The sequence below is a fragment of the Podarcis raffonei genome, chromosome Z, assembly GCF_027172205.1.
Source record: "Podarcis raffonei isolate rPodRaf1 chromosome Z, rPodRaf1.pri, whole genome shotgun sequence".
NCBI lineage: Eukaryota > Metazoa > Chordata > Lepidosauria > Squamata > Lacertidae > Podarcis > Podarcis raffonei.
Genome location: NC_070621.1, coordinates 823571 through 836070, shown reverse-complemented (window position 1 = coordinate 836070; position 12500 = coordinate 823571). Strand labels below are relative to the sequence as shown.

At 36.2% G+C, this 12500-nt stretch overlaps 1 protein-coding gene across 1 annotated transcript in view; it reads left to right on the top strand.

The window, feature by feature from the left end:
• The window catches only part of SPTAN1 (spectrin alpha, non-erythrocytic 1), a 194926-nt gene that overhangs the window by 104722 nt on the left and 77704 nt on the right, over positions 1-12500 (top strand). Inside the window, 4 exon segments of the mRNA XM_053373414.1 lie at positions 2316-2415; positions 5650-5847; positions 8693-8839; positions 11015-11118. Coding sequence (XP_053229389.1) covers positions 2316-2415; positions 5650-5847; positions 8693-8839; positions 11015-11118 — 549 coding nt within the window.

Sequence of the window (12500 nt, the reverse complement as noted above, 5' to 3'; positions counted from 1 at the left end):
TAGGAGCAAGGAAGATAGAAAAGAAGGGAAGGAAGGAAGGTAAAAAAGAAAGGAAGACAAAAGGAAGGAAGAAGGAAGGGGGAGGAAAAAGGAAGCAAGCAGAGAAGGGAGGGAAGGAAGGAAGGAAGGAGGAACAGCAGAGAAGTAGAGGAGGAAGGGAAGAGGGAAGGAAGGAAGGAAGGAGAAAAGGAAGGAAGCAGAGAAGGAAGGGAGGAGGGAAGGAAGGAAGGAAGGAAGGAAGGGGAAAAGGAAGGAAGCAGAGAAGGAAGGGAGGGAGAGAGGAAGGAAGAAAGGAGAATAGAAGCAAGGAAAATAGAAAAGAAAGGAAGGGAGGGAAGGAAGGAAGGAAGGAAGGAGGGAAGGAAGGAAGGAAGGAAGGAAGGGGAGGGGGAGGGAGGGGCAAAGGAAAGAAAGAAGGAAGGAAGGAAGCAGAGAAGGAAGGCAGGAGGAAGGGAAGGAAGGAAGAAGAATAGGAGAATAGGAGCAAGGAAGATAGAAAAGAAGGGAAGGAAGGAAGGTAAAAAAGAAAGGAAGACAAAAGGAAAAGGAGCAAGGAAGCAGAGAAGGAAGGGAAGAGGGAGGGAAGGAAGGAAAGGGGAAAGGAAGGAAGGGAGGAGGGAAGGAAGGAAGGGGAAAAGGAAGGAAGCAGAGAAGGAAGGGAAGAGGGAGGGAAGGAAGGAAGGGGAAAAGGAAGGAAGGGAGGAGGGAAGGAAGGAAGGAAGGAAGGGGGAAAGGAAAGAAGGGAGGAGGGAAGGAAGGAAGGAAGGGGAAAATGAAGGAAGCAGAGAAGGAAGAGGGAAGGAAGAAAGGAAGGGAGGAGGGAAGGAAGGAAGAAGGGAAGGAAGGAAGGAATACAATTGGGAGAATAGAAGCAAGGAAGATAGAAAAGAAGGGAGGGAAGGAAGGAAGGAAGGTAAAAAACAAAGACAGGAAAGGAAGAAGGAAGGGGGAAGAAAAAGGAAGGAAGCATAGGAGGAAGGAAGGGAGGAAGGAAGGGGAGGGGGAGAGAGAGAGAGGGAAGGAGGGAGGGACAAAGGAAAGAAAGAAGGAAGGGAGGGGGAGGAAAAGGAAGGAAGCAGAGAAGGAAGGGAGGGAGAGAGAGAGGAAGGAAGGAAAGAAGGAAGAAGAATGGGAGAATAGAAGCAAGGAACATAGAAAAGGGAAGGGTAGAAGATTAAAAAGAAAGGAAGAGAAAGGAAGGAAAGAAAGAAGGAAGGGGGAGGAAAAAGGAAGGAAGAAAGGAAGCAGAGAAAGAGAAGAAAGGAAGGAAGCAGAGGAGCAGGAAAGGAAGGAAGGGAGGGAGGGAAGGAATGGGAGGGAGAGAGAGAGGGAGGGACAAAGGAAAGAAGGAAGGAAGGAAGAGGGGAGGAAAAGGAAGGAAGCAGAGAAGAAAGGGAGGGAGAAGGGAAGGAAGGAAGGAAGGAGAATGGGAGGATTGAAACAAGGAAGATAGAAAAGAAGGGGAGGAAGGAAGGTAAAAAAGAAAGACAAAGGAAAGAAAGAAGGAAGGGGGAGGAAAAAGGAAAGAAGCAGAGAAACGGAAGGAGGGAAGGAAGGAAGGAGAGAGAGAAAAAGAAGGAAGCAAGGAAGGAAGGAGAAGGAATGGAGGGAGGGAGGGAAGGAGGGAAGCAGCGCAGGGAAGGAAGGAAGGAAGGAGAAGGAATGGAGGGAGGGAGGGAGGGAAGCAGAGCAGGGAAGGAAGGAAAGAAGCAGAGAAACGGAAGGAGGGAAGGAAGGAAGGAGAGAAATGGAAGGAAGGAAGGAAGCAGAGCAGGGAAGGAAGGAAGGAAGGAAGGAAGGAGAGAAACGGAAGGAAGGAAGCAGAGCAGGGAAGGGAGGGAGGGAGGAAGGAAGGAAGGAAGGAAGGAAGGAAGGAAGGAGAGAAACGGAAGGAAGGAAGCAGAGCAGGGAAGGGAGGGAGGAAGGAAGGAAGGAAGGAAGGAAGGAAGGAAGGAAGGAGAGAAACGGAAGGAAGGAAGCAGAGCAGGGAAGGGAGGAAGGAAGGAAGGAAGGAAGGAAGTCCGTGTTGGAAACGTCAAAACGATTCAGGGAGGAGGCAAAATATTGAGAATTTTTGAGGGGAGCCGCCATTTCTAGGGATCTTCCAGGGGAGATCCAGGGATCTACTAGGGATCTACCCATTGGATCTGCCTGGTCGAGATCTAGTCCCGTCCCCCGTCTCCGGTTGGTTGAATCCGGCTGAAAATTAACCAGGACCATTGAAAAATTCCACCCCACTCCTATTATTATTATTATTAATTCTTATTAATTATTATTATTAATTATTATTCTTATTATTCCGCCCTTTTCCGCAGGGATCTGATGTCTTGGATCAACGGGATCCGCGGACTCGTCTCCTCCGACGAATTAGCAAAGGACGTGACCGGGGCGGAGGCTTTGCTGGAGAGACACCAAGTACGTCGTTAATAATCATCAATGTTCTAATTAATTAATTAATTAATCATTGATATTCTAATATTCTCAATATCTGGGAGGAGATACTTTATTTCATTTTTTTACTTGCTTCTGGTCGGCTCATGGGAATCTCCCAAGCTTTTTATGATTATTCTATCTTTATTTTATTTTATTTTATTGGACTCATTTCTGGTCCGCTCACGGGAAACTTCTCCTGAGCTGCTATTATTATTATTATTATTATTATTATTATTTTATTTTATTTTATTTTATTTTATTTTATTTTATTTATTGGACTCATTTCTGGTCCGCTCACGGGAAACTTCTCCTGAGCTGCTATTATTATTATTATTATTATTATTATTATTATTATTATTATATTATATTATTATTTTGTTTTGTTTTATTTTATTTTATTTTATTGGACTCATTTCTGGTCCGCTCATGGGAAACTTCTCCTGAGCTGCTATTATTATTATTATTATTATTATATTATTATTATTTTATTTTTTTTATTTTATTGGACTCATTTCTGGTCCGCTCACGGGAAACTTCTCCTGAGCTGCTATTATTATTATTATTATTATTATTATTATTATTTTATTTTATTTTATTTTATTTTATTTTATTTTATTTTATTTATTGAACACATTTCTGGTCCGTTCACGGGAAACTTCTCCTCAGCTATTATTATTATCATATTTTATTTTATTTTATTTTATTTTATTTTATTTTATTTTATTTTATTGGACTCATTTCTGGTCCGCTCACGGGAAACTTCTCCTCAGCTATTATTATTATATTATATTATATTATATTATATTATATTATATTATATTATTATTTTATTTTATTTTATTTTATTTTATTTTATTTTATTTTATTGGACTTTTAAATTTTAAATTTTTAATTTTTAAAAATTGAATTGAATTCAATTGAATTCAATTTCACTTTGCCCCCCAGGAGCACCGCCAATTAAATTTTTAAATTTTAAATTTTTTAAAATTCAATTTAATTCAATTTCACTTTGCCCCCCATTTCACTTTGCCCCCCAGGAGCACTGCCAATTAAATTTTTAAATTTTTAAAAATTGAATTCAATTGAATTCAATTTCACTTTGCCCCCCAGGAGCACCGCCAATTAAATTTTTAAATTCTTTAAAATTTAATTTAATTCAATTTCACTTTGCCCCCCAGGAGCACCGCCAATTAAATTTTTAAATTTTTAAAAATTTAATTTAATTCAATTTCACTTTGCCCCCAGGAGCACCGCCAATTAAATTTTTACATTTTTAAAAATTCAATTTAATTCAATTTAATTCAATTTCACTTTGCCACCCAGGAGCACCGCCAATTAAATTTTTAAATTTTTTAAAATTCAATTGAATTCAATTGAATTCATTTTCACTTTGCCCCCCAGGAGCACCGCCAATTAAATTTTTAAATTTTAAATTTTTTAAAATTCAATTTAATTCAATTTCACTTTGCCCCCCATTTCACTTTGCCCCCCAGGAGCACCGCCAATTAAATTTTTAAATTCTTTAAAATTTAATTTAATTCAATTTCACTTTGCCCCCCAGGAGCACCGGCAATTAAATTTTTAAATTTTTAAAAATTTAATTTAATTCAATTTCACTTTGCCCCCAGGAGCACCGCCAATTAAATTTTTACATTTTTAAAAATTCAATTTAATTCAATTTAATTCAATTTCACTTTGCCACCCAGGAGCACCGCCAATTAAATTTTTAAATTTTTTAAAATTCAATTGAATTCAATTGAATTCATTTTCACTTTGCCCCCCAGGAGCACCGCCAATTAAATTTTTAAATTTTAAATTTTTTAAAATTCAATTTAATTCAATTTCACTTTGCCCCCCATTTCACTTTGCCCCCCAGGAGCACTGCCAATTAAATTTTTAAATTTTTAAAAATTGAATTCAATTGAATTCAATTTCACTTTGCCCCCCAGGAGCACCGCCAATTAAATTTTTAAATTCTTTAAAATTTAATTTAATTCAATTTCACTTTGCCCCCCAGGAGCACCGCCAATTAAATTTTTAAATTTTTAAAAATTTAATTTAATTCAATTTCACTTTGCCCCCAGGAGCACCGCCAATTAAATTTTTACATTTTTAAAAATTCAATTTAATTCAATTTAATTCAATTTCACTTTGCCACCCAGGAGCACCGCCAATTAAATTTTTAAATTTTTTAAAATTCAATTGAATTCAATTGAATTCATTTTCACTTTGCCCCCCAGGAGCACCGCCAATTAATTTTTTTAATTTTTATTTTTTTAAAATTCAATTTAATTCAATTTCACTTTGCCACCCAGGAGCACCGCCAATTAAATTTTTAAATTCTTCAAAATTTAATTTAATTCAATTTTACTTTGCCCCCCAGGAGCACCGCCAATTAAATTTTTAAATTTTCAATTTTAATTTTTTTAAAATTTAATTGAATTCAATTTAATTCAATTTCAATTTGCCCCCCAGGAGCACCGCCAATTAAATTTTTAAATTTTTAAAAATTCAATTGAATTCAATTGAATTCCATTTCACTTTGCCCCCCAGGAGCACCGTCAATTAAATTTTTAAATTTTAAATTTTAAATTTTTAAAAATTGAATTGAATTCCATTGAATTCAATTTCACTTTACCCCCCTAGGAGCACCATAAATTTTGTAATTTATAATGTATAATTTAATTTAATTTAATCATTTCATTTCATTTCATTTCACTTTACCCCCTAGGAGCACCATAAATTTTGTAATTTATAATGTATAATTTATTAATTTCATTTTGTATTTTAATTTTTTAATTTTTTATTTTTCATTTAATTTAAAATTCAATTCAATTCAATTTTGATTTCATTTCACTTTACCCCCTAGGAGCACCGTAATTTTTAAAAATTTTTATTTCAAATTTCAAATTCTTTATTTCAAATTTTTGTTTTTTATCAAATTTAAAATTCAATTCAATTTTAATTTTTATTTAATTCAATTAAATTAAAATTAATTTAATTTAATTCAATTCAATTTCAATTTTAATTTCACTCTACCCCCTAGGAGCACCGCCAATTAAATTTTTAAATTTTAAATTTTAAATTTTTTAAAATTTAATTGAATTCAATTGAATTGAATTTCACTTTGCCCCCCAGGAGCACCGCCAATTAAAATTTTGAATTTTTAAAAAATTAATTTAATTCAATTTAATTCAATTTCACTTTGCCCCCCAGGAGCACCGCACCGAAATCGACGCCCGTTCCGGAACCTTCCAGGCCTTTGAACAATTTGGCCAGCACCTATTGGCCCGCGGCCATTACGCCAGCCCGGAAATCGAGGAGAAGTTAGGGGTCCTCGACCAGCAGAGGGCCGACCTGGAGAAAGCCTGGGTCCAGCGCCGGATGATGCTGGACCAGTGCCTGGAGCTGCAGGTGATTGGTCCCTTCCGGAGAGGGGGCGGGACTATGCAAATGGGACTTGCTATAGTATAGTTATAGTGTACTATACATACTATATATAAGTTTTAGTATGCTATATATAATGTATAGTATAGTATAGTATAGTATAGTATAGTATAGTATAGTATAGTATATATACTATGTATAATGTATAGTATACTATTTATAATTTATAGTATAGTATAGTATAGTATAGTATAGTATAGTATAGTATAGTATGTATAATTTATAGTATACTATTTATAATAGTATTTATAATGTATAGTATAGTATATAATATACTTGTAGTATACTATATATACTATATATAGTTTATATATACTATATAGTTTTAGTATATTATATATAATGTATAGTATAGTATAGTATAGTATAGTATATATAATTTCTAGTATAGTATAGTATAGTATAGTATAGTATAGTATATATACTATGTATAATTTATAGTATACTATTTATAATGTATAGTATAGTATAGTATATATAATTTATATAATTTATAGTATAGTATAGTATAGTATATATACTATACTATAAATTATAGTATATATACTACATATAATTTATAGTATACTATTTATAATTTATAGTATAGTATAGTATAGTATAGTATGTATAATTTATAGTATACTATTTATAATAGTATTTCCATGGGTCAGAGGGCGGAGATCTATGGGTCCGGCTCCGCCCCCTCACCCCTGACCCCTCACCTCTGCCCCACAGCTCTTCCACCCACTACCCAGATTCCGTTTCCTGTGCAGACAGGAAGTCCTCGCTTCCATGGGTCAGAGGGCGGAGATCTATGGGTCCAGCTCTGCCCCCTCACCCCGCCCCCTAACCTCTGCCCCACAGCTCTTCCACCGGTACTGTGAGCAGGCAGAGAACTGGAGGGCGCTACCCGGACCCCATTTCCTGTGCAGACAGGAAGTCCCGTTCTTCCATGGGTCACAGGGCGGAGTTCTATGGGTCCGGGTCCGCCCCCTCACCCCCCCTCTGCCTCCCACCTGCCCCACAGCTCTTCCACCCGGAACCCACTACCCGGACCCCATTTCCAGGGCAGTTAGGGGTCAGGGGAGTTAGCTCTCTGCCCCCTCACCCCTGCCCCCCACCAGAAGACCCACTTGGGGGTCAGAGGGGGTTCCTACACAGGGGGCACCACCCAGAACCCGCTACCCGGACCCCATTTCTGGGGCAGAGAGCCAGAGGGCGGAGTTTGGGGCGGAGTTCTGTGGGTCTGGCTCAGCCCCCTCACCCCTGCTCCCCACCAGAAGACCCACTTGGGGGTCAGAGGGGTTTCCTACACAGGGGGCACCACCCAGAACCCGCTACCCGGAGCCCATTTCTGAGGGAGGGGCTAAATCTGTGGGTCAGAGGGTGGAGATCTATGGGTCCAGCTCCGCTCCCTCACCCCTGCCTCCTAACCTCTGCCCCACAGCTCTTCCACCCACTACCCAGATCCCGTTTCCTGTGCAGACAGGAAGTCCCGTTCTTCCATGGGTCACAGGGCGGAGTTCTATGGGTCCGCCTCCGCCCCCTCACCCCTGACCCCTCACCTCTGCCCCACAGCTCTTCCACCGGTACTGTGAGCAGGCAGAGAACGGGAGGGCGCTACCCGGACCCCATTTCCTGTGCAGACAGGAAGTCCCGTTCTTCCATGGGTCACAGGGCGGAGTTCTATGGGTCCGGCTCCGCCCCCTCACCTCTGCCCCACAGCTCTTCCACCGGTACTGTGAGCAGGCAGAGAACTGGAGGGCGCTACCCGGACCCCATTTCCTGTGCAGACAGGAAGTCCCGTTTTTCCATGGATCACAGGGCGGAGTTCTATGGGTCCGGCTCCGCCCCCTCACCCCCGACCCCTAACCTCTGCCCCACAGCTCTTCCACCGGTACTGTGAGCAGGCAGAGAACTGGAGGGCGCTACCCAGACCCCATTTCCTGTGCAGACAGGAAGTCCCGTTCTTCCATGGGTTCTATGGGTCCTGCTCCGCCCCCTGATCCCTCACCTCTGCCCCACAGCTCTTCCACCGGGACTGTGAGCAGGCAGAGAACTGGAGGGCGCTACCCAGATCCCGTTTCCTGTGCAGACAGGAAGTCCTCGCTTCCATGGGTCAGAGGGCGGAGATCTATGGGTCCAGCTCCGCCCCCTCACCCCCGCCCCCTAACCTCTGCCCTACAGCTCTTCCACCGGTACTGTGAGCAGGCAGAGAACTGGAGGGCGCTACCCGGACCCCGTTTCCTGTGCAGACAGGAAGTCCCGTTCTTCCATGGGTCACAGGGCGGAGTTCTATGGGTTGGGCTCCGCCCCCTCACCCCTGACCCCTCAGCTCTGCCCCACAGCTCTTCCACCGGTACTGTGAGCAGGCAGAGAACTGGAGAGCGCTACCCGGACCCCATTTCCTGTGCAGACAGGAAGTCCCGTTCTTCCATGGGTCACAGGGCGGAGTTCTATGGGTCCGGGTCCGCCCCCTCACCCCCGACCCCTAACCTCTGCCCCACAGCTCTTCTACCGGTACTGTGAGCAGGCAGAGAACTGGAGGGCGCTACCCAGATCCCGTTTCCTGTGCAGACAGGAAGTCCTCGCTTCCATGGGTCAGAGGGGGGAGATCTATGGGTCCAGCTCCGCCCCCTCAGCCCCGACCCCTCACCTCTGCCCCACAGCTCTTCCCCCAGTACTGTGAGCAGGCAGAGAACTGGAGGGCGCTACCCAGATCCCGTTTCCTGTGCAGACAGGAAGTCCCGTTCTTCCATGGGTCACAGGGCGGAGTTCTATGGGTCCGGCTCCGCCCCCTCACCCCCGACCCCTAACCTCTGCCCCACAGCTCTTCCACCGGGACTGTGAGCAGGCGGAGAACTGGATGGCGGCCCGGGAGGCCTTCCTCAACACGGAGGACAAAGGCGATTCGCTGGACAGCGTGGAAGCGCTGATCAAAAAACACGAGGATTTCGACAAGGCGATCAACGTCCAGGTGAGGCGGCGGAAAGCGCATTTCCATTCAATTTTGATTTTGATTTATTGGAATTATGGGACTCGTTCCTTTGGATTGGCTTTTTCTTTTCTTTTCATATTCTATTTTTTCTTTTATTTTGTTTTCTATTCTATTCTATTTTTTATTTATTCTATTCTATTCTATTTTTTATTTTATTTTGTTTTCTATTCTATTCTATTTTTTATTTATTCTATTCTATTCTATTTTTTATTTTATTTTCTATTTTATTTTATTCTATTCTATTCTATTTTTTATTTTATTTTGTTTTCTATTCTATTCTATTCTATTCTATTTTTTATTTATTCTATTCTATTTTTTATTTATTCTATTCTATTCTATTCTATTTTTTATTCTATTCTATTCTAATTTTTATTTATTCTATTCTATTCTATTTTTTAATTTTATTTTCTATTTTATTTTATTCTATTCTATTCTATTTTTTATTTATTCTATTCTATTCGTTATTTTGTTTTCTATTCTATTCTATTTTTTATTCTATTCTATTCTATTTTTTATTTTATTTTATTTTCTATTTTATTCTATTTTATTTTTTGTTCTATTCTATTCTATTCTATTTTTTATTTATTTTATTCTATTTTTAGATTTTATTTTATTTTATTTTATTTTTTATTTTTTTATTTTATTCTAATCAATTCTATTCTATTCTATTTCTTGTTTTTAATTTTTATTTTATTCTATTCTATTTTTTCATGTTATTTTTCATTTGATTTCATTCTATTCTATTCTTTTATTCTATTTTATTTTATTTTTTATTCTATTTTTTATTCTATTCGATTCTATTTTTTATTTTTTTATACTATTCTATTCTATTCTATTTTGTTTTCTATTCTATTCTATTCTATTTTTTATTCTATTCTATTCTATTTTTTATTTATTCTATTCTATTCTATTTTTTATTTTATGTTCTATTTTATTTTATTCTATTCTATTCTATTTTTTATTTATTCTATTCTATTCTATTCTATTTTTTATTTTATTTTCTATTCTATTCTACTTTTTATTTATTCTATTCGATTTTTTATTTTATTTTCTATTCTATTCTATTCGATTTTTTATTTATTCTATTCTATTCTATTTTTTATTTTATTTTATTTTATTTTCTATTCTATTCTATTCGATTTTTTATTCTATTCTATTCGATTCAATTTTTTATTTTATTTTCTATTCTATTCTATTCTACTTTTTATTTATTCCAATATATTTGATTTTTTTAAATTTTCTATTCTATTCTATTTTTTATGTATTCCATTCTATTCGAATTTTTAATTTATTTTCTGTTTTATTCTATTCTATTTTTTATTTATTCTATTCTATTCTGTTTTTTATTTTATTTTCGATTCTATTCTATTCTATTTTTTATTTGTTCTATTCTATTCTATTTTTTATTTATTCTATTCTATTTTTAGATTTTATTTTATTTTATTTTATTTTATTTTATTTTTTTATTCTAATCAATTCTATTCTATTTCTTATTTCTTATTTTTATTTTATTCTATTTTTTCATTTTATTTTTCATTTCATTTCATTCTATTCTAGTCTTTTATTCTATTTTATTTTATTTTTATTCTATTTTTTATTCTATTCTATTCTATTTTTTATTTTTTTATACTATTCTATTCTATTCTATTTATTATTTTATTTCTTTATTCTATTTTATTCTATTATGTTTTTAAATTTAATTTTATTATTCTATATTATTTTATTTTATTTTTTATTCTACTCTATTCTTTTATTATTTTGTTCTATTCTATTTTTTATTTTATTATTCTAGTCTATTTTTTATTTTATTTATTTTATTTTATTACTCTATTCTTTTATTTTATTTTATTTATTTCGTTGGACTCGTTTCTGCTCTGCTCATGTTTCTGGTCTGCTCCCGAGCTTTTTGTTTTATTTTATTTTATTTTATTATTCTGTTCTGTTCTATTCTATTCTATTTATTGGACTCGTTTCTGGTCCACTCACGGAAAATTTAGTTTTATTTAATTTAATTTAATTTAAAATTTAATTTAATTCAATTAATTTAACTTAATCGCCCAGAATTTTCCTTTCTTCCGGGTGATTTAATCTGAATTTTAATTTTAATTTCCTTTTAATCTGAATTTTTCTTTCTTTCTTCCTTTTTCCGTCCAGGAGGAAAAAATTGCGGCTCTGCAATCCTTCGCCGAACAGCTGATTTCGGCCGATCACTACGCCAAAGGAGTCGTCGCCAATCGCCGTAACGAAGTTTTGGACAGGTCAGTGGAAAAAATTAATTTTTTTCTCTGGGTTGGAATGCTTGCAAGAGATCTGGGCGAAGGCTTTCAGGGTGCCCTAAATTGAATTTTATTTATTTAAGTTTCAATTAAAGAATAGTAAATGATTATTATGAATATTTTTCTTTATTAATTAATTTATCATCATAAATTAATAGAAGAATAGAAAAATAAATTATGATCTGGGCGAAGGCTTTCAGGGTGCCCTAAATGGAATTTTATTTATTTAAGTTTCAATTAAAGAATAGTAAATGATTATTATGAATATTTTTCTTTATTAATTAATTTATCATCGTAAATTAACAGAAGAATAGAAAAATAGAAAAATAAATTATGATCTGAGCGAAGGCTTTCAGGGTGCCCTAAATGGAATTTTATTTATTTAAGTTTCAATTAAAGAATAGTAAAGGATTATTATGAATATTTTTCTTTATTAATTAATTTATCATCATAAATTAATAGAAGAATAGAAGAATAGAAAAATAAATTATGATCTGGGCGAAGGCTTTCAGGGTGCCCTAAATGGAATTTTATTTATTTAAGTTTCAATTAAAGACTAGTAAAGGATTATTATGAAGATTTTTCTTTATTAATTAATTTATCATCATAAATTAATAGAAGAATAGAAGAATAAATTATTATGAATATTTTTCTATGTTAATTTATCATCATAAATGAATAGAAGAATAGGATAGAATAGAATAATAGAGTAATCATAAAAAATGATTATCAATCTTTTTCTGAGGGATCCTGGACTGGATCCTTTTGGGCCAGATCCCACTGGACCTGAACCCCCTGGACTGGATCCTTCCAGACCGGATCCCTGGGACCAGATCCCCTGGACCGGATCCTTCAGCACCAGATCCCTCAGGCCAGAATCCTCGGTACTGGATCCCAGGGATCCAGATGCCCCGGAACTGGATCCCTCAGGACCGGATCTCCCTGCTCTCTCCTCCCTTGTGTGACCCACACGGATCAGCCCAGAGGGCAGAGAACCAGCCGCTGTGGGGAAATCTTGTTATATTTATTATAATAATAATACATTATTAGTAGCAGTAGTAATATTATTCTATTTATTATATATTCTTATGTTATTATTATTATTATTATTTATTATTCTCCCCGCCCCCCAGGTGGCACCGTCTGAAGGCCCAGGTGATCGAGAACCTGGGCTTAATAATAATAATAATAATAATAATAATAATAATAATAATAATATTATTAAATGTCTCTTAGCCTTTGAGAAAAGCTATGGATCGGGATGCCCAGTGCTAATAATGATGATGTTGATGATAATAATGATGATAGTAATAATAGTATGAAATAATAATAATATGAAATAATAATAATAATAATAATAATAA